This window comes from Diadema antillarum, unplaced genomic scaffold, assembly GCF_040938485.1.
Source record: "Diadema antillarum isolate AM-2024a unplaced genomic scaffold, OU_Dant_1.0 seq00001728_RagTag, whole genome shotgun sequence".
NCBI classification, from domain to species: Eukaryota; Metazoa; Echinodermata; class Echinoidea; order Diadematoida; family Diadematidae; genus Diadema; species Diadema antillarum.
This window is the reverse complement of record NW_027272415.1, coordinates 134,641-155,852: the sequence shown is the minus strand read 5'-3', so window position 1 is coordinate 155,852 and position 21,212 is coordinate 134,641. Positions and strand designations below refer to the sequence as shown.

The window sequence follows — 21,212 nt, the reverse complement described above, 5'->3', positions numbered from 1 at the left end:
AACAATTGCTATATCCGACATAATGGCTGTTGACAATGTGTTCACACACACACACACACACACACACACACGTACACGCTCACACACACACATAATATATATATATATATATATATATATATATATATATATGTATATATATATGGGCCATGACGCGAGAAAAGGGCCCTTAGGGCATTAAACACCGAAAATGAGTTTTCACGTCCATATTGTAGAAGGAAGTCTGACGTATTTGGATATGCAAACCTGTTTCTGAAATTCCACTCCTAAATGCCCCAATTACGACATTATAAACAGCATGTTTTGTCAAAATCCTGTCACTTTTTGATGCGTCTATGCATGTGCGCGTAGTTAGCTAGTTGATCTTTTTTGCGCGAATTGCTATGTTAAACTTCCGCGCCGTTTTCCGGCGTTTGCGCGTAGCGGCGCTAAGGGCCCTTTTCTCGCGTCACGGCTCACTGATTATATATATATATTTAAAAGCGATCAATGAGATTGTTAAGTTGTAAATATACATACAATGTACATCTCGATTGGGAAAAACGATTCCAAAATTAGATATGCCCGATATCCTATTTCTTAATAATTGAAGCGTAAAACAATATCTCATAAGAAGAAAGAAATTATGATTATTCACTGACCTCAAAGAAAATACTTACTGCACAGAAAATCGACTAATGATTTATCCCTCGTCATGAATAAATTAAAAGAATTATGTCCGTCTTCTCTCTCTATCTATATATCTTTACTTTGTGTGTGTGTGTGTGTGTGTGCGTGTGTGTCTGTGTGTGTGTGTGTCTGTGTGTGTCGTTTGTATATTTTTCATCATACAATATGTAAATATTGATGATTTATGTGGTAGCGTGGTTTTACACTAATATGATAGATATAATACAAAGTCCCACCAGCAGACAGAATGACTCAGTATCCACACGAATAAAGTCAAGATCAGCAAGTATTCAATGAGTTGTAATATCAAATGGTTACCATGGGGTGTTTCACTATAAAAATCAATCCTGAAGTTGAATTTAACTCATGTCAGGGAAAATTTGGGGATCAATCAGTCCTCAGATTTTAGGATCTGTTTCACTGAGCCATTGAGGAACAATATCTTGCGCCCACTTGTCACTTTCTAGAATATATTTAAAATTTCCAGGTATTCTTCCAAACTAGATCTTACCTCAATCTGTCCCAACCTTAGGTTCAGTGTTTGGATTGATATGGATCCTACGTTTAATGGTGAAGCAGGGATCTGATGTCATCTTTTATTGAAGCACATACTATTAAAGGACAGGTTCTTTACACTTTATTTTGATGGTTACAGAAATGTGACTTTATGCCTAATATTCACCAGTCTATTCCCAGACGCCTGCTGAAATAAGTAAATGACATGACAATGATATTGAGGGAAATATAATTTTAAAGAAGAAACGGAGACTATGTTAATGTTTATTATTTCATAAATTACATTCCCTCCAAAGCTCTTCACACAGTTTATGCGAGGTAAGATACGGACTTCGAATATGTTTTCTCTTTCTTTCTTTCTTTCTTTTTTAACCTCATGGTGATGTCCTTTAATCCTAGGTTACATAAATGCATCACCAGTCTATTGGCGTCTCCATGGAAACGACTCTGTTCTGACGCCTTGCCCTCTCGGCCGCGAACGTGAGGAGGTGGCTCGCAAGGGTGTCATCCGGGCTAGTTAGGATCATGGAAGGATCATCATTCTGAACGACAGACAAACAGTGAGAGGGAAGTGAGAGAGAGAAGGAGGGGTAATGGAGAGGAAGAGGACGAGAAAATGTGACAATTATTGATACTTAGTTTTAGTTCTAATTATGGAGTCACATGAGTGCAGCATTCTCTGTTGTTGTTGATTTTTATTGCTTTTTATAAGTCCCACACTATCCTTCGAAAGCGTAGCACTCCCGCTGAGAAATGGTTTCTTTCCTGCTTCCCTAATACTGTTGAACCATGAAACTTTCGCGTCTTGTAGCTGACGGTGTTTTTCGCTGCATGAAACTTTAGCGATTGCGTGCATATCGCGAATCTTGGCTCCACGCGAAATCGCGACAATTTAAAGACACTCAGTCGTGGCGAGTGGTTTGTGCGGCACGGAGACGAACGCAACACGCTGCCTCCCCCATTCTGTATCAAATGTAGTGACCCCCGAATGAGAATAGCGATGGCTCAATGGGTCAGCGAAAGTACGATAGGCTACAAGAGGGCTCCCTGTGCTTATCTCCCAACCCAAAATGGCGGTCAAAGCGAGCCACGAGAGCTTCCGAATGGACGCACACTCTCAGTGCGCATGCACATGAAGAGAGGCCGAAAGAGCCACGCGTCTTCTGGCCTCTCTCCTCCAATCACCGCAGCTCGCGGTGACAATATTTGTGTATGATGCGTACACGCACACACACACACACACACACACACACGCCGCAGCGTCTTCTGGCCTCTCTCCTCCAATCACCGTAGCTCGCGGTGACAATGTTTGTGTATGATGCTTACACACACACGCACACACACACACACATGTCTCAGTGGTAGCATTGCGCAATTGCATGCACAAACTTCGGTCGTTCGGAGTTTACGTACAGCCCCCGTTCCACTATCACGATTTTGGACCCCGATCTGTCCCGATCTAGCAGATCGGGAGAGAGCGGCAAGAGCGTACGCAGATCGGAAGCATCGTAGCAGCAGCGTGTGGAGGTCGGGGTTGGAGCGGGCATTTTTTCAGATCGGGAAGAAATTTTGAACCGGTTCAAAATTTCTTCCCGTTCTCCCCGATCAAAATTGACATATTTTTAATCATACGGCAAGCGGGGAGAGCGTAGTGACAGCGTAAACGCAGCGGGGAGAGTGTAGTGACGGCGTAAACGCAGCGGGATGAGCGTAACAAGGTCTTTCTGAGCGTAGTAACATCGGCACAAGAACGGGAAGTAATTTTAGCTGTAATTTTCGAAGAAGAAGAAGAGATGAAGAAAAAGAAGAGAAGAAAGCAGCGAAGCAGCCCCAAAAGGCGAAGAAAGAGAGACTCCACGTGATGCTGAAAGAGGAGGAAGAGGACATAGCAGAATTCAGTAGAATATGAAATCATCTACAACTGGAGGAAGACGGACTATAAAAGCAAGGACATCAAGAAAAAGCCTTGGAAAAATCAGCACGTCTTTGTTTATACAATGCATTGCTGCAAAAGAACCGTGAGTTAAGGAGCCTCTTCGAGGTCCACAGTATATTTCTTCGGTTCTGCATGCTAATAAAAGTTGACTGACTGCAGACCGACAGTCGAATCGGGGTACATCGGGGCACATCGGGCACTTTTCAGCTCTCTGAACGGGGTAAGAGCGTGATAAGATCGTATAGATCGTTCGGAGCGTAGATGCAGCGTGCATCGATCGGATAACATCGGCAACATCGCACTAACAGCGTAGCTACATCGTTCTAAAGCGTACCGGCAGCGGCAGAGATCGTAATGTCTCATTCCCGATCATCGTAGTAAGAGCGTAGCAAGCACTTGGTAGTCGTAACTGCAGCGTACTTAGAGCGTTCTAACATCGTACTGTGTCCAGATCGGCTGAGGTTTTACCCGATCCTTCCCGACCTGAGAAAATTGTCAAATCGTAGCGAGAACGGCATAGTGGAACGGGGGCTTACCATTAGGGATGGCGATCGGCTGCCTTTAATGCACGTGAAACTTTTTTGGGGTTTGTCGTACAGGCCTCCACGAGCACGGCACCAAACGTATCCTTCAAGCAATAACAAAAATTACCAAAGAGTCTGATATTTAAAAAAAAAGCAAAAACGCAAAACAAAACAAAAACAAACCCACATGAATGCAATAATTTTATTTTAAGTTCATCCACAAACTGTTATACATACCGGTACTCTTTGACATGCACATATTTTACGAAGTTTCAGAGTGATGAGCTTGATTTTTCATATCATTTAATGATGATTCACAAGAACAACATTATCGATCACGGGGGGAGGTGAAGGTATCACAAAGCACAAAGACAGAAAAACACAAAAACAGCAACAACAACGATGACAAACAGAATCATTTTGGGATCTGCAACATCACTGGGACTTTCCCCTTTAAGTGTATAAAATGTGTGTTCGCCAATCATGGCGTATCTATGCTTACAGCGACAGCTTCAACAAAGTTGTGCATGAGGAAGAAGTCGGCGCAGCCATGACCGGTTAGTCTTGTTCTCATGGGGGCGATGGACCAGGGATAGATCTCTTTGGTCAGTCTCGTCGTGAAGTCAAACAGATAAATGGACGAACCACCAGAGTATGTTAGCTCTCCCTGACCAAATAGAAGAAGAAAATATATTTATGACAAATAGGTAGATACAAATAGATAGATACATACATACATACATACATACAAACATACATATATAAAATAGAAATGAAAGATAGATAAATATATACATGAATAAATAAATAAACAAACAAATAAATCAATAAATCAATAAATGAATAAATAAAAGGGAGCTTGTTAAATTTGCTCCCTAATATCTACTCACTGAAATAGAATTTAATCTTAATGTTTCGCTGGATAAAATCCCATTGCTTTTCCATTTCAGCAGGCCGATTTTTATCGTTAAATCCTGGCAAAGTAACGTGTATTTATCAAAGCTGCCTATTTCCAATTCTCCACCCCCCTCCTCATCTCTCTCTCTCTCTCTCTCTGCCTGACAGTCTCTTGTTCTCTCCCTCTTTTACAGATAAAATCAAAACTCTGATGATTTTGTGATATTACACGGCACACGTCAATACAGCGAGCTAATTTTGTATGTAAATAACGATGATTTCTTGATATGGACACGTTTTGACGGGAAATTAGTCTTTGTTGGCTTTCTCGCTCTGTTTGTTATAACGAGATTGAAAAAAAAATGGAAGAATCATAATACTAACTTTCCAACCACGCTACAGAGATTCAGGATTAGGCAGTCATATTCTACTTTAATAACACAAATTACAGACCCGAACATGATACATGTGGCGCAAGTTGCAGGCTCATCATACTCAAGAATGGATGGCTAGTCTGTGACAACATAATTATGTGACTGATACTTTCGATATCATTAGCGGTCCTTTCCATAATTAGACGTGAAGATGGTGGGCAGTCAAAAAGAGCTTGTCGTTTGGAGCGACAATAACGCTCCATCCTCTTTTTTTCTCCACTCAATGTTATATTGTGTAGACCAACAGACCGAATGTCTCTGATGAGTAGCAGCGAGTTTATGATTTGACAAATACGTACATGCCTTCAAAAAAGACTTTCCAATATATTCTATATTCGAACAACAACAAAAAAAAAACCCGCTATAAACAAGAATTTCTCACCTGCACGAATATTTGATGTGTAACAATTTGTCAGTAGTCCTATTGGCGTTCATGTAGTAACTTTATGCGTGTTTGCTTTAACGAGACTTCGTTTCAACGAAAATTCTCGCAGTCCCGAGTAGGTCTATTGCATTGTATAGACTGCAATTACTGCTTCCTTTCGTGATCCTACACAGAAATCCCCATAGTACTTGCACTAAAGCACGTAATGCCAAAAATGCGTAAAATTCCAATTAGACAGCCCACTACGGTCTATGGAAAATTGTGCACAATGTCATGAATAAGGTCTCAGTAAGACAACTAAGGAGTTGAATCTGCTTCAGCTCACCCAGTGGCGCTGTTTGCTGGCTGCACTGTTTGCTCAGGACAACCACCCTCCCCTCATCCCTGCTAAATACCGGTTAGTGACAGGGTTAGAAAAAAGACTAAGGTTAGCATTTGGGTTAGGCATGTTATGGTCAGAATTAGGTTCAGGATTAGGACTAGAGTTAGGGGAAGGGTCTGGGGGTAAATGCCAAGGGGGTAATTGTCCGGGAAAACTCCGGTGTCACCCTTATCAAATACCTTCGTGCCGAATATCCGGACTTGTCTCTCACCAATCTTCTCCGTGAATGCTACCATTGTCAGTGATGCTGTCCTCCCGCCTTCGAAAAACATATTCACAACCTTGGGGAAACAATTAAAGAGGGAAAGACTTCTAAATGTGAAGTTGACCAACGTGGGGAATAAAATTACAAAACAGTCAGGCAAATAAACAAACGCACAAATCGTCCACAACAGAAAGAATGTGTTGCCTAATGTGATACAGTCTCATACATGTCATAAGAGGAGCTGGCAGTTCAACATCTGCATTAGATTAACTCCTCTACACACATCATATTCACCTGGTTGTCACACACGTCATTGTCGCTTTCGTACACGCATCTCCCGTACGGCCCGGTCTCCAGAGCCTCCTTGACCGATTCTGGTGTTGGGACGTCTGTTATGACCGACACCGGCGGTCCAACATTACCCTGAAATCAATTATAGTCAATGCAAACATTGCTGTTTTAGTCCATTAAATGTTATAATTGTTGTTCTTATATCTGGGTCTGCAGTTCTTGCAAAAGAGTCAAGGTGGATATCCGATTAGAGACATATTTTGATCGTGATCCGAGTCAATGAAAATAGTCGATTGGCTCTAAATTACATGTACGAAAAATATTGAGGAGTTATATCTTGCTCTAATTTCCATCTCTTTGTTGTTGTTGCTGCTGTTATTGTCATAACCAAACAGATGTTTGCCAACAGAATCAAACATTTCTGTCATTGTCTAGTGCAATCAATCCATTCATTGCATTCTCCAGATAATACCCCCCCCCCAAAAAAAAAAAAAAAAACACCACCACCACCACCAACAACAACAACAACAACAACAGCAACAACCGAAAGCACAAGCAGTAAAATAGACAGGAGAACAGCACGGAAAATCACGCTTGACCAAAAAGTTGTGGTGGCCCTGTTAATGTTCATTTGCATGCATGCTGCAATGTAGTGTAGGCGCTTCTGCCAGAGACATCTTAAAGGACACCTAATGATTCATGGAGTTCTTGTCCTACTTCACTTTTATTTTCGTATATGAATTATAATAAATATCATTCATAAAGCGCTTATTACAACGTTTCTAAGCGCTAAGCGTCTCGGAGAAAAATTAGAAAGGAGAAATTCAGTCATGGAGTAGATAGTAAGATGAAACACAGTACACATTTTAAATCATAACTTATGGAATGAACGTAACATACATATATAAATATAATAAATCAATACAAATTACATGTCATGAGTGAACAATACATGAGTGAACATTACCTAATGAATAATATACCTACCGTGAGCACATTTCCAAGATAGAGTTTCTTCGCTGAGTAAGGACACGACGTCTCGATACTACAGTCTGTACATCTCGATCCGGCACCCGCTGGCTGTGCATGATTAAAATAAGGAATCGATCGAGTATCAAAGGAACACTACAAACATAAAAACGAAGAAAGTAAAATACATGAGGGAGGTCCGGCGTTGTAAAAAAAATAAATTTTTAAGGCAATTTGTGTTTGTATTTTTATTCTACTGGGCAATGATATCTCAATGGAAAGAAATTAAAGATACAAAGTTGTATACTTCTTTTGCATTATATAGTTAGCATAGTCACTTGACGTTTCGGATGAGCCAGAGCCAAAAAGAAAAAAAAAACCAGCATTCATTATTCAAATTTTAAACAGGCAACCATTTTTGTACCACTCATGCCCTTTCGCTTCCCGGAACGTGTTGAATCAGTATGAACAGCCTATTTAGTTATTAATGATTCAGAGGCACCGGCGGCGCCACGTTTTCAAAAGTGGGGGCCTACTTCCAGGTTTCATGAGCTTACAAGCAAAAGAAAAATAGGCCTTCAGCGCAACTTCAGTTGCCACTTCCGGGTTTCTTCAGCTGACAAGCAAAAAGAAAGAAAAAAAAGTATTCAGCGCAAAAACAAAGCCTTACCACCCTCACACTTCAAGGTTTCTATCTATTTCTTTCTAGTGCCACTTGCACACTTCCGGGGTAAAAAAACAAAACAAAAAGTGAGGGCCAAAGTGGTGACACCTTATGTATTCCTTTGTATGGTGCCAAAAAAAGGGGGGACCCAAGCCCCCACCGCCCCCCCCCCCCCCACCCCGTCCCGCCTGCCCTGAGAGGTACATGTATCAAACCTTGTTTTCCCGCCGGAAGTGTTGTAAGGACCCAAAGGAAGAAACCCGCTGACACCTACAGGTGGAATAAAACAAACAAGCAAACAAACAAAACGAACAGACAAAAATATATAAGATTTCAGATATTCATCAATTACCAAATATATATCATTGTTTTCAAATAGTAGCTGGAAGAAATGAAGTTTGTTAAGGGAATCATTTTATTCGGTGTGCAGAAAATACTTAACATATACCACTGCAAAACCAGTGTCAAACTGGTTGTTTAAACAGTCTCCCGTGCATTGAATTAAGCCTCACAATTTGACAAAATCTGACTATAAATCTGACCAAGTTCGTACGGTACGATGCATGGCACTTAAGAAAACCTGTAGACCCTAAGATTGCATTTGATGTCAAATTGTGTCCAAATATTTCAGTTTCACCTTGCATTACACTTTTCATTATAATTCCAGCGACTGCGTCTTCCAAAATTTCTTACAAAACGTAGGCCTAAGTTGATGGAAACAGTACATCCCACGGGAAAGTTGGTTGAATTGCATAACCGCTGTTTTTCTGGATACACACATACAAAGCTTAACCCGTGGTGGACGAGTCCCGAGTATATTCGGGCAAGTGTCTATGGAAAATGTGTGTTGAAGCAAAATCAACCCGTCCTCAACGGGTTAAGCACAGAATGAAACGGGCAAAACGTGAAACCTGCTATTATGTACAGGGGCGGATCCAAGAATCCCGTAAAGGGGGGGGGGTGCAAACAATATTTCTGGTGTTACTTCCGGGCTTCATCTCATTTTTTCTTTGTATTTCTTTTGATTTAACAACAAATTAAGAGGGGGCGCGTGCCCGGTGCGCCCCCCCCCCCTTCTGGATCCGCCACTGATGTAGGCCTACTTCTTTTCGCCCATCCACCAGTGAATGAGGTCTATGTCGTGCCAACATTTCGCGAGCAGCGAAAAAGTCGAGTCATCTTCCCTCCGCCAGTTGCCGCGGACGAAGGAGTGTGCGAAGTGGTAGAACCCGATCTTGCATGGAAGGTGGCAAAAGGGAATATCAGGGCCCAATTTAATAAAAAAAAAAAAAATGATGTGACGTAACTCTTTCTGGACAGGCAATAGTCACGGTAATGACAGGAATCCAGTTTCCTGACTGTTGGTTGGTATGGGAAGTTGCCATTCCAGCAAGAGTTGCTATCCTACTATGAAATGGGGCCTGCTTCATAAAGATTGATTGTAATATTGATCTTACAAATGATGCGATTCAAAATAGTTACGCTGGATCTATTTATCATGTGCTTTTAATAAACTGTAAGTTTCTTTATGAAACAGAGTTTACCATCTGCATTGATTTTAAGCTCCATTCACCGAGCTACGATCAATAAATCGAGTATAGGATCAATCGTAACTCTCTAAAAACAGGCCTCATAGTCTCCTTTTATTGTTATGAAGTGTGAACTGTTCGTTTAGCATTCACGGGGATGGTAGCCTTCATTGGCTACATCAAACTCATGGATGTTCAAAGATTTACCTTTGTGTTACATGTTTCTGTTTGGAGGGTATCAAATTTCAAATCAGAGAGGTGTTTCAGGTCTTAAACCAGGCTTGAAATCATTGACGAGAGATAAAAAAGATATCCTACCGCATGGCTCGACACTAACTTTTTGTTTGGTGGCCCGATGGGGCCACCAAAATCCTAAATTTCAAATTTTTGGTGGCCCGAGAGAAAAATTTGGTGTCCGAAAAAAAAAACCAATAAAAAACATTTAAAGTCCTTTTTTTTTATGAGTCAAATATTTAAGATTTATGATAGTAAGAATTAGAAGTTGGACATATCTACTCATAAATAAACTTCAACAAACTTGCAACACTCACTCTCAGGCATTCATTCAGTTCTTTTCATCCATCCTTTGAACAAATTTAACTGCTAATTTCCGGCGCAAAAAGTTACGAATTTATTGACTTACTTTTCAAAAAATTTTGGTGGCCCGAGGCGGGCCACCAAATTTGCCCTTTTTTGAAATTTGGTGGCCCGACTTTCATTTTTGGTGGCCCCGGGCCACCGGGCCACCGTTAGTGTCGAGCCCTGCCTACCGACTCTTATTTTCGACGAGAGGAAACATTTTCGATCTTTGATATCAATCATCAATGTTACTATTTTGTATTAAAAAAAAAAACAATTATATACAACTGTACAGATGTGTGTCTTTTAATTCGCACAGGTAATGATTTAGGAGAAAGTGGACGAATACATATGAAAAAAAAATGATTACCATGCGAAACTGATTAAACTTTGATAAACTTGAAGGAGCACTACAACATCAAAACAAAGAAAGAAAAATACACTAGGGAATTTCATTGTCTTTCACTGAGTCTTTACAATAAATTGTTATAGACACCATTAAATCGGAAAAGTGCCTCAGCTTGACTTTGTTATGCAAATGTTATGCAAATGAACCAAAGTGTAAACCGTTATTTTGACAGGTCATGAAAGATTATGTCCTTATTCTACGTATGCTCAGTGCTCACAGGTTCTAGATGCTGGATGTTGACGACTTCGCCGATGACCCCCGATGTTATGAGTTCTTTGATCTTCTTGGTAGGCGGGAAGTATCTAAGAACGTGGCACACCGCTAGGATGACCTTGTTCTCCTTACAGGTCCGTACGATCTCCCGACAATCCTCCTCCGTGACCTGGGTCAAAGGTGAAAGGATGAGAGGGTCAGAAGTTGAGGAAATAGGTCACATTGCTCACGCCATTAGTGACGTATTGAAACATTTATTCACCAAGCGCGTTCTCTGTGCATCTCTACTTTTGGGCTACGGAAGGTTCATTTATCCGAAAATGAAGTAAGGTTATTCTGAAGGTTCGTGTGTACGCAGCACCTTTAATTCTTTTCATTTTCAGATTAACGAACCTTCGGAATTACGAACTTCATTTCATCTTACAAGCAATGCTTCTATGTAGATTCCTCATATGTGACCCTGCACCTCAAAACAAACAAAAAGTCGCCAGACATGAATTTTTAGTTAAGACCATATTCTGAAAGAGCACACTTTAAGCTTTAAAATGATGTATAACTCAAATCAAATGGACTCTCCTAACCTATCTAAATATTGGAAAGAAAGCACAAACTCAGGAAAAGTGTGAACTGAGAAAAGAGGCTCTTATTAAAGTACAGTGTCTATTCAAGCGCTTAATCTTTACCAAACCGTGCTGGCTGTGCGATGAATGAGACAAAAAAACAGGAAGTAAACCACCAGAGTAACAACAATGAAGGGATTATCAGATTAAACTGAAATTAAGCATGCCTCATTAACACATTCTGTCCATAATCAATGCCAACTTTCAAAGCGGTAACACTATCTTTTCAAAAGTTATCAGTTGAAAGTGAAGAGTGTGGACAAGGTTTTTCAGAAATGAAAAAGGGATTCTAAAGACACACCTAACCACACTATTCTACCAAAAAAATGTTCGAGATAAACTGCTAAAAAACACAGTAATTCCTGCCCATTTTATGATACCAAATTTTAGCATAATGTAAAGGAAGACCCTCTCTTTCAGAAAATATGAAAAAGTCAAGTTCGGTTAGGTTGACCCACTTCACTTATTTTCAGTCCTCACGCAAAATCAGTGTGTGCGACTTTATGTTCGTTTTGAGGTGCACGGTCACATATTTCACATGTTTTATTGTCTTATAAGCTGTACGTGACAATTCACCCAGGCTTTTGTATTGTGATGTCTATGTTTTATGTATTTGTTGAAATGTGGAATATGGAACAATAAAAAACGAACAATAAAAAAAAAAACAATATTTGAAAAAAAAATACGAAATACGATCTTCGAATTAACCAACTTTCGGAATAGAAAACATCTTCCCGCTACTTCACGAGCTCTGGTTTTGTTTTTTTCGCGAGGTTCTCATTCCAATCTTTTCATGATCATTGTAAACTGTGACCTGAAAGTATGGAATTAGACACTACGGACCTATCTGAATGGGGACCAACCATCGATAAGACATCCAGAAAAGTGCTCTCAAGTTTACTCCACGGTTCCACTGCGTCTGCTGCTCAAAATACCAATAAAAGCAACAAGCGATTTTTTTTCCTTATTATTTTACCGTACTTACTGCCATGGGTTTTTCCAGTAGAATATGATATCCCTTCACAGCACAAGCCACTGCTGGCTCCTGAAACAAAAACAAAACAAAATGACAAGAACAACAACGAGCAGAAGATTAATGTAAATTCTAATGAACTCTGATGATCGAAACTCCTAGTGCAAAGGTTACATTTGGTTGCTTGTTTGTTTGTTTGTTTGTTTTTGCAATTCCCAAATACACTTTACGTTAACCTGTTCCATACGGGAACCTGGTGGCCTGTGTATTAATTTATCTATGGGAATTTCAGAATTCAGTATGGAACAGGTTGACTGGCCGATGCCTCAGTCACATACAATCTGGAGATTGTCGATGATGGTGTATATGATTATATCCAACATTGCATCACATATCATGACTTTAGTCGGTCGCTTAAATTCTCTGCTGTAGCATCGCATTGAATCACGCATAAAACATTGAATCACGCATAAAACTGACAAAATAAAAATAAGGAAAACATGTTCTGTGACTTACTTTATGATGTCTGTCTGGAGTCGCAATGATAGCAGCATTAGCAAATTTACTCTTTGCTACAATTTGACTCCAGTCTGAACAGTGTGAGGTATAGAGATATAAGGAGAGAGGTAAAGTAATGAGTATAATAGTGTAAAGAAATGAAGTATTCAATAGCAGATTTTCCACTTAAAGATGACAAAGGCATCTCACTGCGTGGGAGGTTTCTGCATGTTCCCTGCACGTGGAGGTTTCTGCGTGTTCCCTGCAGCAGTTATAAGTGCATTTGTTGTCTTCCCAAGTAGCGTCGAAAAAAGGTAAAACCCACAATCAATTTAATTGTTTACTCCAACAAACATCTATGAACATGAAGAAAGGGATAAGTATGTAGACATTTGCTTGCCATAAACCATGAAATCTACGTAATGTCATGGACAAAACCTAATATCCAACTGGACCCAACGAAAGACCAGCTATTGCAGCTGAATATCGGCTATCCAGCCATCTTGGGGGAAATGAAATAGGATGGAAATTATTTGAAAAGTTAATCTATAAAATTACTTCATAACAGATCGAAGAAGAGATTGCGTCAAATACAGAGAAATCAACAATGTAGTTTTTTTTTCGAATTCTCTTTTTTTTTCTCCATGTCAGCACAATCATGTAAAACTATCAAAGCTATTTGTTTGTAGCGATGGAAGAGATATTAGACTCGACTGGTCACGTCTAAAACTTTTCAAGGCTCAATTTCTAGTTTCAGCTGCTTTAATCGTAAAAGCAAATGAAAGGCACAAAATCTACATTTAATTCCAGAGAAAAGGTTGTAATTCACGCTCTTAATCAAAAACTTAAGGTTTGATTATTTTCTTTTTTTTGACTGACTGACCTTCAAACACATTTTCTTGACAAATGTTGAAGACTCTTTGCATATGCCTTCGTACAAATTTTCTTGGGTCTGCCACCCCGACGATCTGAAGAGAAGAGATGTAAAGAGCTAATAATTCTAAACATCAATGTGCTCGCTGTGCATAGTGGATATCGACTCCCAACTCCAAATCGGACAATGTCGGAGGACCCGACTTCGATTCCCGCCCAGTGCTTACCCCCTTGGACAAGATGTTTTTACCCACCATATTCCTCTCGACTCAAGTGTATAAATGGATACCTGGCAATGCTATAGGGTAATAATGGCAGGGCGTTCTGGTACTGACTTGTGATGGCAATACTGAAGGGAAAACCCTTGACAAAAAAACAACAAAAAAACAACGTATCATTGTTAGTTTTTCACCGACTGTGTCTCTTTCAGATTTTTTTTTTTCACTCACAGAATATTGCTCTGAGTAAAGATTTCACCTGTATATAGAATTTGTTGACCTTTGTTGACAGGAGTCGTGATATAATATTGAATATTCCACGTATTTTTTTAAGACAGCCAAACTAGTACAAAATACTAGTGCTTGATCGTAAAAGAAAACGCCAAAGATGGGCTTTTTTCTAGTTACAATGCATTTGCAAAGGAGTTGGAATAACTGTACTCCCTTTTATATCCGCACAACATTACTTACAAAATAGATAAAGAATGTGACTTACCTTAAGTTTGTCGGGGAAGTCAAGCGCATAACCAGCGTATACCTGACCTCGGACGCCAGCACCGATCACGATAGCCGTGACCAACTTTTCTGCTTTCGCTTTCTCCACGCTGTCGTCTGCCATATTTTCTTTTCTATCGCTGTGATTTTCTCGTATAGATAGATGCAGGGTCTGTCTATTAGGTCTATTGTATAGGCTGCTGTTTCTGCGGGTTTGTACTGAATAATGTTTTATTCCCTGTCTCGTCAAGCTCCACCAGCCTGAGTGGTTTGTCATGTGACAGAACTGATCGAGCTTGCTAAATCTCTGACCTCCACGGAATGACGGTATAAAGGGCACTGGTTCGGTTTTAAAAAGCGCTAGATATTGTTACTGGCGACCTTGTAAACGTTTGTAGAGAAATATCTGCTTATTTCACGCCAGTGTCGTGTCCCAAGATTCTTATGTATTTCTCCAATGTTCATGGACTTCGTGTTTGCAATTGCCATGCAGTTAGACTCCAAACTGGCACAGTTTCCTTCACTAATACCGTGTCATCTTATTTTAAAAGCTCCATCATAGGCTACACAGTTCATATGAGGCCTCCCATGGCCTCGTCAGAACCTTCATCACTGTCAAGATGTTGTGATGATAGTTCGTTTCTTTCTTTCTTTTCATCTTTCTTTCTTTCTTTCTTCTTTTTCAGACTCTGCAGTGCTTACAAGAGATGATAAAGTTTTTTTAGAGACGGGTTTTCAGGTTTTTCTACGAGATAAGAAACATCTTGTGAAATATAAATGAAAGAGCATACACATGATACCAGAGGAATTTAAAGTTTGTTTATCAAAACTTGGTTTTGAAATGGCTGAGATATCCAGAAACAAAGAAGTCCTGACAATAGACGGTACCAATCTTTTATTAGGACCACTTTGTTTTCTTTTTTTATATCTAAGCCATTTCAAAAATGATTTTCATCAAATGATCTTTGATATCACTAATAATTGTATGCTCTTTCATAATTATAATTCATAAGAAGTGGCTCCTTTTTGTCTCGCAAATATATGAAATGTAAATACACGCATGTTACAACATATACAGAAAAATAGAAAGTGAAACATACAAGGGGAGAATTAAGGAATCGAAAAGAAACCAGAAATTTGATGACAAAAAGAAAAAAAAAAACCCGTGTAACTATTGTGGATAAGGAAGCTATCATTGGTGTCATTTGCGTCTAAAACTATATCTAAAATGATAAAATTTGCAATATTCTTACAAAACTTACCATATGGGCCCCGTTGCAAGAAAGTTGCAATCAATTGCAAATAATTGCTAATTTTGAAACAACCATTCTGATTGGCTCAGGGTCTGCCCTATTAAGAAGACATGCATGTAAAAATGATTTTGATTGGCCAGTGACAATCAGTTGCAAGTTGCGTTTAAACGCAAAGTTTCTAGCAACGGGGCCCAGACCGTTCAGAGAGGTATCACTGGTTCTGGACCAAAAGGACATTTATTACAGGGGTAGTATAAAAGTCTAAAATTACATTAAAAGTTCATTTTTGTTTCTCTGTTTGTCTCTTTAAATGCCAACTTTGTGAAGCTTACGATGAAGTTGAAATAAATGAAATGAAAATAAAAAGTTAATTTCAGGAATTTCCCTTCTTTCCTAGCAGAAGGAGATTGAACAAAGGGGCATGACCAAAATTATTTCGACCGAAAGGTTCCATAAAATGTATGTATATTGCTCTGCGTAAGAAATTTGAGTATTATGGAAATTCTATATAATCATAGGTATTGTATTCAAGAACCAAAACTATACTGATACCGATTAAAAAATAAGAAGTCATTATTTCAGCTGTTCCGGGTCAAAGGGCATGAATAGAGTGAACAGAGGAGGAACTCACCCGCGGTTTCTATTCAATACGCACGATCAGTCAACTTGACATGTGAGCAAGAGAAATAATGTGCCAGTTGATTCAATTAAGTTCAATTCAAATGGAATGCCCGCCGTTGAATTCAACTTTTCACTCCCTGATCGCTACAACCGGTAAAGGGACAAGGGCATTTCGATGTCTGGTCTATTTCTATATGGGTTAAAAGCTTTCCAGATGAAGTATGATATGTATTGCTTAATTTCATTGACCTTTATACCGCCTCATCGGCCATCCTGGCTTGTAGCCTCGATCCGACCTGTTGAAATAAAGCTGCATATGAGATTGCAGGTGCAATTATACGGTCTATCTGTGCTACGCATAAGTAGAGGTCTAATTTGTACATACAAGTACAAGTGTATAGTTGCTGGTGATGTGATACTATATCTCTCCCATTATGAATGATTACACGGTACGTGGCCACATTCAGGAATGATTAATGGTAACAATTATTGGAATGACAATGATAATAACAATTTAAACTCTCATGGCATTCAGTTAAACACATAGCGCATTTTGTTTACTTGTTTTGTACATGTACTCCTTGCTACTGTTTTTTTTTCATGAAATCAAATTCGGGGTTTAGCACGATAACACCTTGGATTAAACAAACGTGAGTGATAACCGTTTACCCAGGATTGACAGATTAATAAAAATGAACGTGCTTCTCTTCAATCACACAAAATGGCACTATATGGTTCTAGGTGTTTGATCTGAAACAAAAATTCAAAGTGTCCACAGCTCAGCATCGTATTGGGATTTCATATTATTTCATGGATATCCACTTACACATTTTTTTGAAATCTTAGTTTGATATTACAGTTGTTGAAAAAAAAAGCAAAGAAAATAACTAAGATATGTGAAAATTTAATATATACATATTTATAAAAGTCTTCTTATAATATTATGATGCGTATCAGGACAACTCCCCCGGAGGACTAGTCCCCCGGTGACTACTCCCACCTGGCAGCTCCCCCGGAGGACCACTCCCCCGGAGGACGTCTCCCCCGGAGGACTACTCCCCCGGAGGACGTCTCCCCCGGGGGACAACTCCCCCGGGGGACTACTCCCCCGGGGGACAACTCCCCCGGGGGACAACTCCCCCGGAGGACAACTCCCCCGGGAGACAACTCCCCCGGGGGACAACTCCCCCGGAGGACAACTCCCCCGGAGGACAACTACTGCCCCGGGGACGTCTCCTGGGGGACAATCCCATAACTGAACAGAGATGTTTCTTATTCGTGTCCTAGAAATTAAAATTGAATTCATCTGTGTAAAAACAGTATTCTTTTTATACAGAATTTAAATTAAAGTTAACGTTACCTAAGACACGTCCATCTTTATAACAAAGTTTTTGAAATCTCAGCACAAAGTTTTTACTTTTCACAGTACACGCTACATGTAATGTCGAAAAAAGTAGAAACGCAGGTCCATTTTATCACTGAAAGTTGGTCAAGAGATAAAGACATTGATGGAAACACGCTTTTGAGGGGAGAGTTCATTCCTTAGCATGTACCTGTTATTCTTCATTATTTTATAATATTTTAAGAAGTCCATTCCTTGATGATTTTCCTTTTCTTTTTGCAGTTCATGATTATGATAAGGAATATGTTAAATGAAAGAAAGATATTATTCAGAGTTGTGAAGGCTCAAATTTTTGAGTTTCTTCAGTTTGTCTCCCTCTACAAAGGAATATGTTGTTAGAAATACCCTTTTAATGGGGTTATGATTTTCATCTTAGATTCTTATGATACTTACTATCCTATATGTCACTGTCAGTAATACTTTATTGTGCAATTTTCGTTTGTTATGTTGACTGTGAATTTATCTGAACATCATTACAATTCTTAATGTCGGAGAAATAATTGACAGAAAAAAATATGAATATTCTGTGCCTGAAAAGACTTGAACGTGTAAAAAGGTAATATCTTCCAACAGCCCTGGGAAAGCACACCCGCACGACCAACACAAATCTCTCAACCACAAAGATGGGATGATTCGAGTTTCAATTAATTGAAAATTGAGTTTTGTTTCACACAGTTTTATTTGATAACGTTTGAACATGGAAAACAAAAACAAAAAAAAATGTCTAGCGTAAGAGTAATTAAAGTTAGTATGCAAACAACACTTTTGCACGTAATGGTATACCGGAGATTGTGGTATCAGATAATGGTACACAGTTTACAAGTGACCAGTTCAAAGAGTTTGCTTGTCAGTACCAATTCAAGCATGTCACGTCTTCATCACTTTCTACATAGCAATGGGAAAGTTGAAAAGACAGTACAACTCGCAATGTCTAATGAAAAAGGCAATGAGAGATGGAACAGATCCAGGTTTGGCATTTCTTGACTATCGGAACACACCGATCGATGGGCTAGATGCTAGTCCTGCACAATTGTTGATGCAGAGGAGGACAAGGACCACCCTGCCAACAGCTAGTCAGCTGCTGAAACCAAAAGTAATAAAGAATGTGCAAACAAAGCTGACCAAGAAACAAAAGTGCAGTAAAATTACTTTGATCGAAGCGAAAAGCGTTGTTGTTTCAAAGACAAAGTTTCCAAGAAGTTGCATAGTGGAATGTGAAGGAAAAATGCTCCTGTCAAAATAGAATTGACATCAGAAGAGGTACAGCGGAAAACAATCCTTAATGCAACAAAGCTAGATGACTCACATAATATCGTATCACAAGATCAGGTCAAAAATATGGACCAGTGTAAAAACTTATCTATTTTATAGGATAGATACCGGAATTTGACGGGAAATGAAATGACAATGATCACGGGATTGTGATAATGTTTAGATGTTGAACTATTCATCTGGAGAGTAGAGTTGGTTACATTTTGAGTGCAATAAAAGTGTTTCATCTAACTTATCAAAAGTAACAGCTTTGTCGATTATTATAAGAGAAACAATGATTAACGTTTCTTCAAAGACAAAAATAACACATTTCTAAAAGTGAACAAAAGTACAGTTTACAAAACAATCACAAGTATTCCTCCAAGTGTGAAGAGCGAGATTGAACTTACGTCGTTATAAGAGTGCGTTGTAATGTGTCATACAAAGCCGTGATATCTCAATATTGAAGTGAAGTGTTACTCACTTTACAAGTATCAGTAATGTTTGTGTTTATAAGATGTGTTGCTATGATTACACATGTAGTAAAGTTGAATGTAAGATATAAGATATGGCAAGTCAAACACGCCCATACAAGACGTATTTCCATTATTACTCAAATAGGACAAGTATATTGTGTGAACAACGTATCAAATAATTGCCATGATAATCCTAAAAAGACAATGGCTTATTAATTAAGTTTCAGTGGTAGTTGATAAATGAAAAAATCTGTGTGAAAAAGAGAAACTTTACTTTTCTAAAAAAAAGGGAGATGCCAAATGTTTGAAATTAGTACACTTTGAACGCAGAGACTAGTGCCTAGCTATGCAGCACCAACCAATCCCCACAGAGATGATGCTGTTGCTATGCTCTATAGTTACCCCTCTCGAGAAACCCCGGAGGTAGATGTACTACCTCAGCAAACTTCCTTACTTGCACCCAAGACCTAGAAGAATAAAAACATATCAACCTATCACCTGCGTGTTAACAAAATGTGCACATATACTTTTTGACCAGTGTCCGTTTCTTCCCTTGGGCATCCGATGCAATCGATATCGCTAAAGTATTTGCATTGTTCATACTCGTCATGATTGTAATACAACAAATTACTGCCAAGATCGTGTGCTTATTCTGACCGATTAAAGAAACAACTAAGGAACTCTCTAAATAACAGGCTAAATATTACAGTCGTCATCCCTTGATATCTCTTAGAGATGGGCTAAAGAGGATGACATTTTCAGAACATGCTCATCACACCTTAGTTTGATGAGTTTGTGCCTACTGACACCATTTTTGAAAAAATAGAACGAAAAATGCGAAATCCAGGGTGCCCCAGCCGAAAAGCTGGTCGCCGTTTCGGCTTTAAAAAGACATTACTGGTTATAACTCGGCTATTTTTTGGTCAATTGTGATGGTTTTGGTGTCTAACCCCATATTTTGGGGGTCAAGGAAATGGATTATAATGATAATTTTAGTGTAAAACCTAATCTTCCACATGATACTAACCTTTTGCCCATATTTAGGCATAAAATTTCCTTGCCTTTTACCCCTACCCCAACTGCCATTTTTTTTTCCATTTTTTCTGTATTTTTTCAAGTAGTATTGACTACCATACTCTTAATAACAAGTTCTAGCTATCAATCTGGTGTTTTCTACCAACAATAGTACAGCAAGGGTTATGTTATACGTGTGTCATGCAGATACCGGTATGTGGCTGGTGCATTCAGGATGCATGGTAACTGTGCAACCAGTGCTAATACTGTTTCTGCATTATAGTGCCTAATGCCGGTTGGAAGATATTACCTTTTTACACGTTCAAGTCTTTTCAGGAACAGAATATTCATATTTTTTTCTGTCAATCATTTCTCCGACACTAAGAATTGTAACGATGTTCAGATAAATTCACAGTCAACATAACAAACGAAAATTGCACAATGAAATTACTGACAGTGACATACAGGATAGTAACTATCATAAGAATCTAAGATAAAAATCATAACCCCATTAAAAGGGTATATTTCTAACAACATATTCCTTTGTAGAGGGAGACAAACTGAAGAAACTCAAAAACTTGAGCCTTCACCCCTCTGAATGATATCTTTCTTTCATTTAACATATTCCTTATCATAATCATGAATTGCAAAAAGAAAAAGAAAATCATCAAAGAATGGACTTCTTAAAATATTATAAAATAATGAAGAATAACAGGTACATGCTAAGGAATGAACTCTCCCCTCAAAAGCGTGTATCCGTCAATGTGTTTATCTCTTGACCAATTTCCAGTGATAAAATGGACCTGCGTTTCTACTTTTTTCGACATTACATGTAGCGTGTACTGTGAAAAGTAAAAACTTTGTGCTGAGATTTCAAAAACTTTGTTATAAAGATGGACGTGTCTTAGGTAACGCC

The 21,212-nt window shown here is 39.0% G+C and overlaps 1 protein-coding gene across 1 annotated transcript; it reads right to left on the bottom strand.

Moving 5' to 3' along the window:
* Positions 1 to 1,598: 1,598 nt before the first annotated feature.
* On the bottom strand, positions 1,599 to 20,320 carry LOC139711907 (putative oxidoreductase YteT). The gene is made up of 13 exons (XM_071623753.1): positions 20,310 to 20,320; positions 14,281 to 14,419; positions 13,577 to 13,661; positions 12,712 to 12,785; positions 12,208 to 12,267; positions 10,607 to 10,771; positions 8,976 to 9,106; positions 8,088 to 8,142; positions 7,227 to 7,319; positions 6,243 to 6,371; positions 5,923 to 6,024; positions 4,148 to 4,312; positions 1,599 to 1,727 (listed from the first exon to the last, which is right to left on the bottom strand). The coding sequence occupies exons 1-13, from the start codon at positions 20,318 to 20,320 to the stop codon at positions 1,599 to 1,601; spliced, it is 1,338 nt and encodes a 445-aa protein (XP_071479854.1).
* Positions 20,321 to 21,212: the final 892 nt, after the last annotated feature.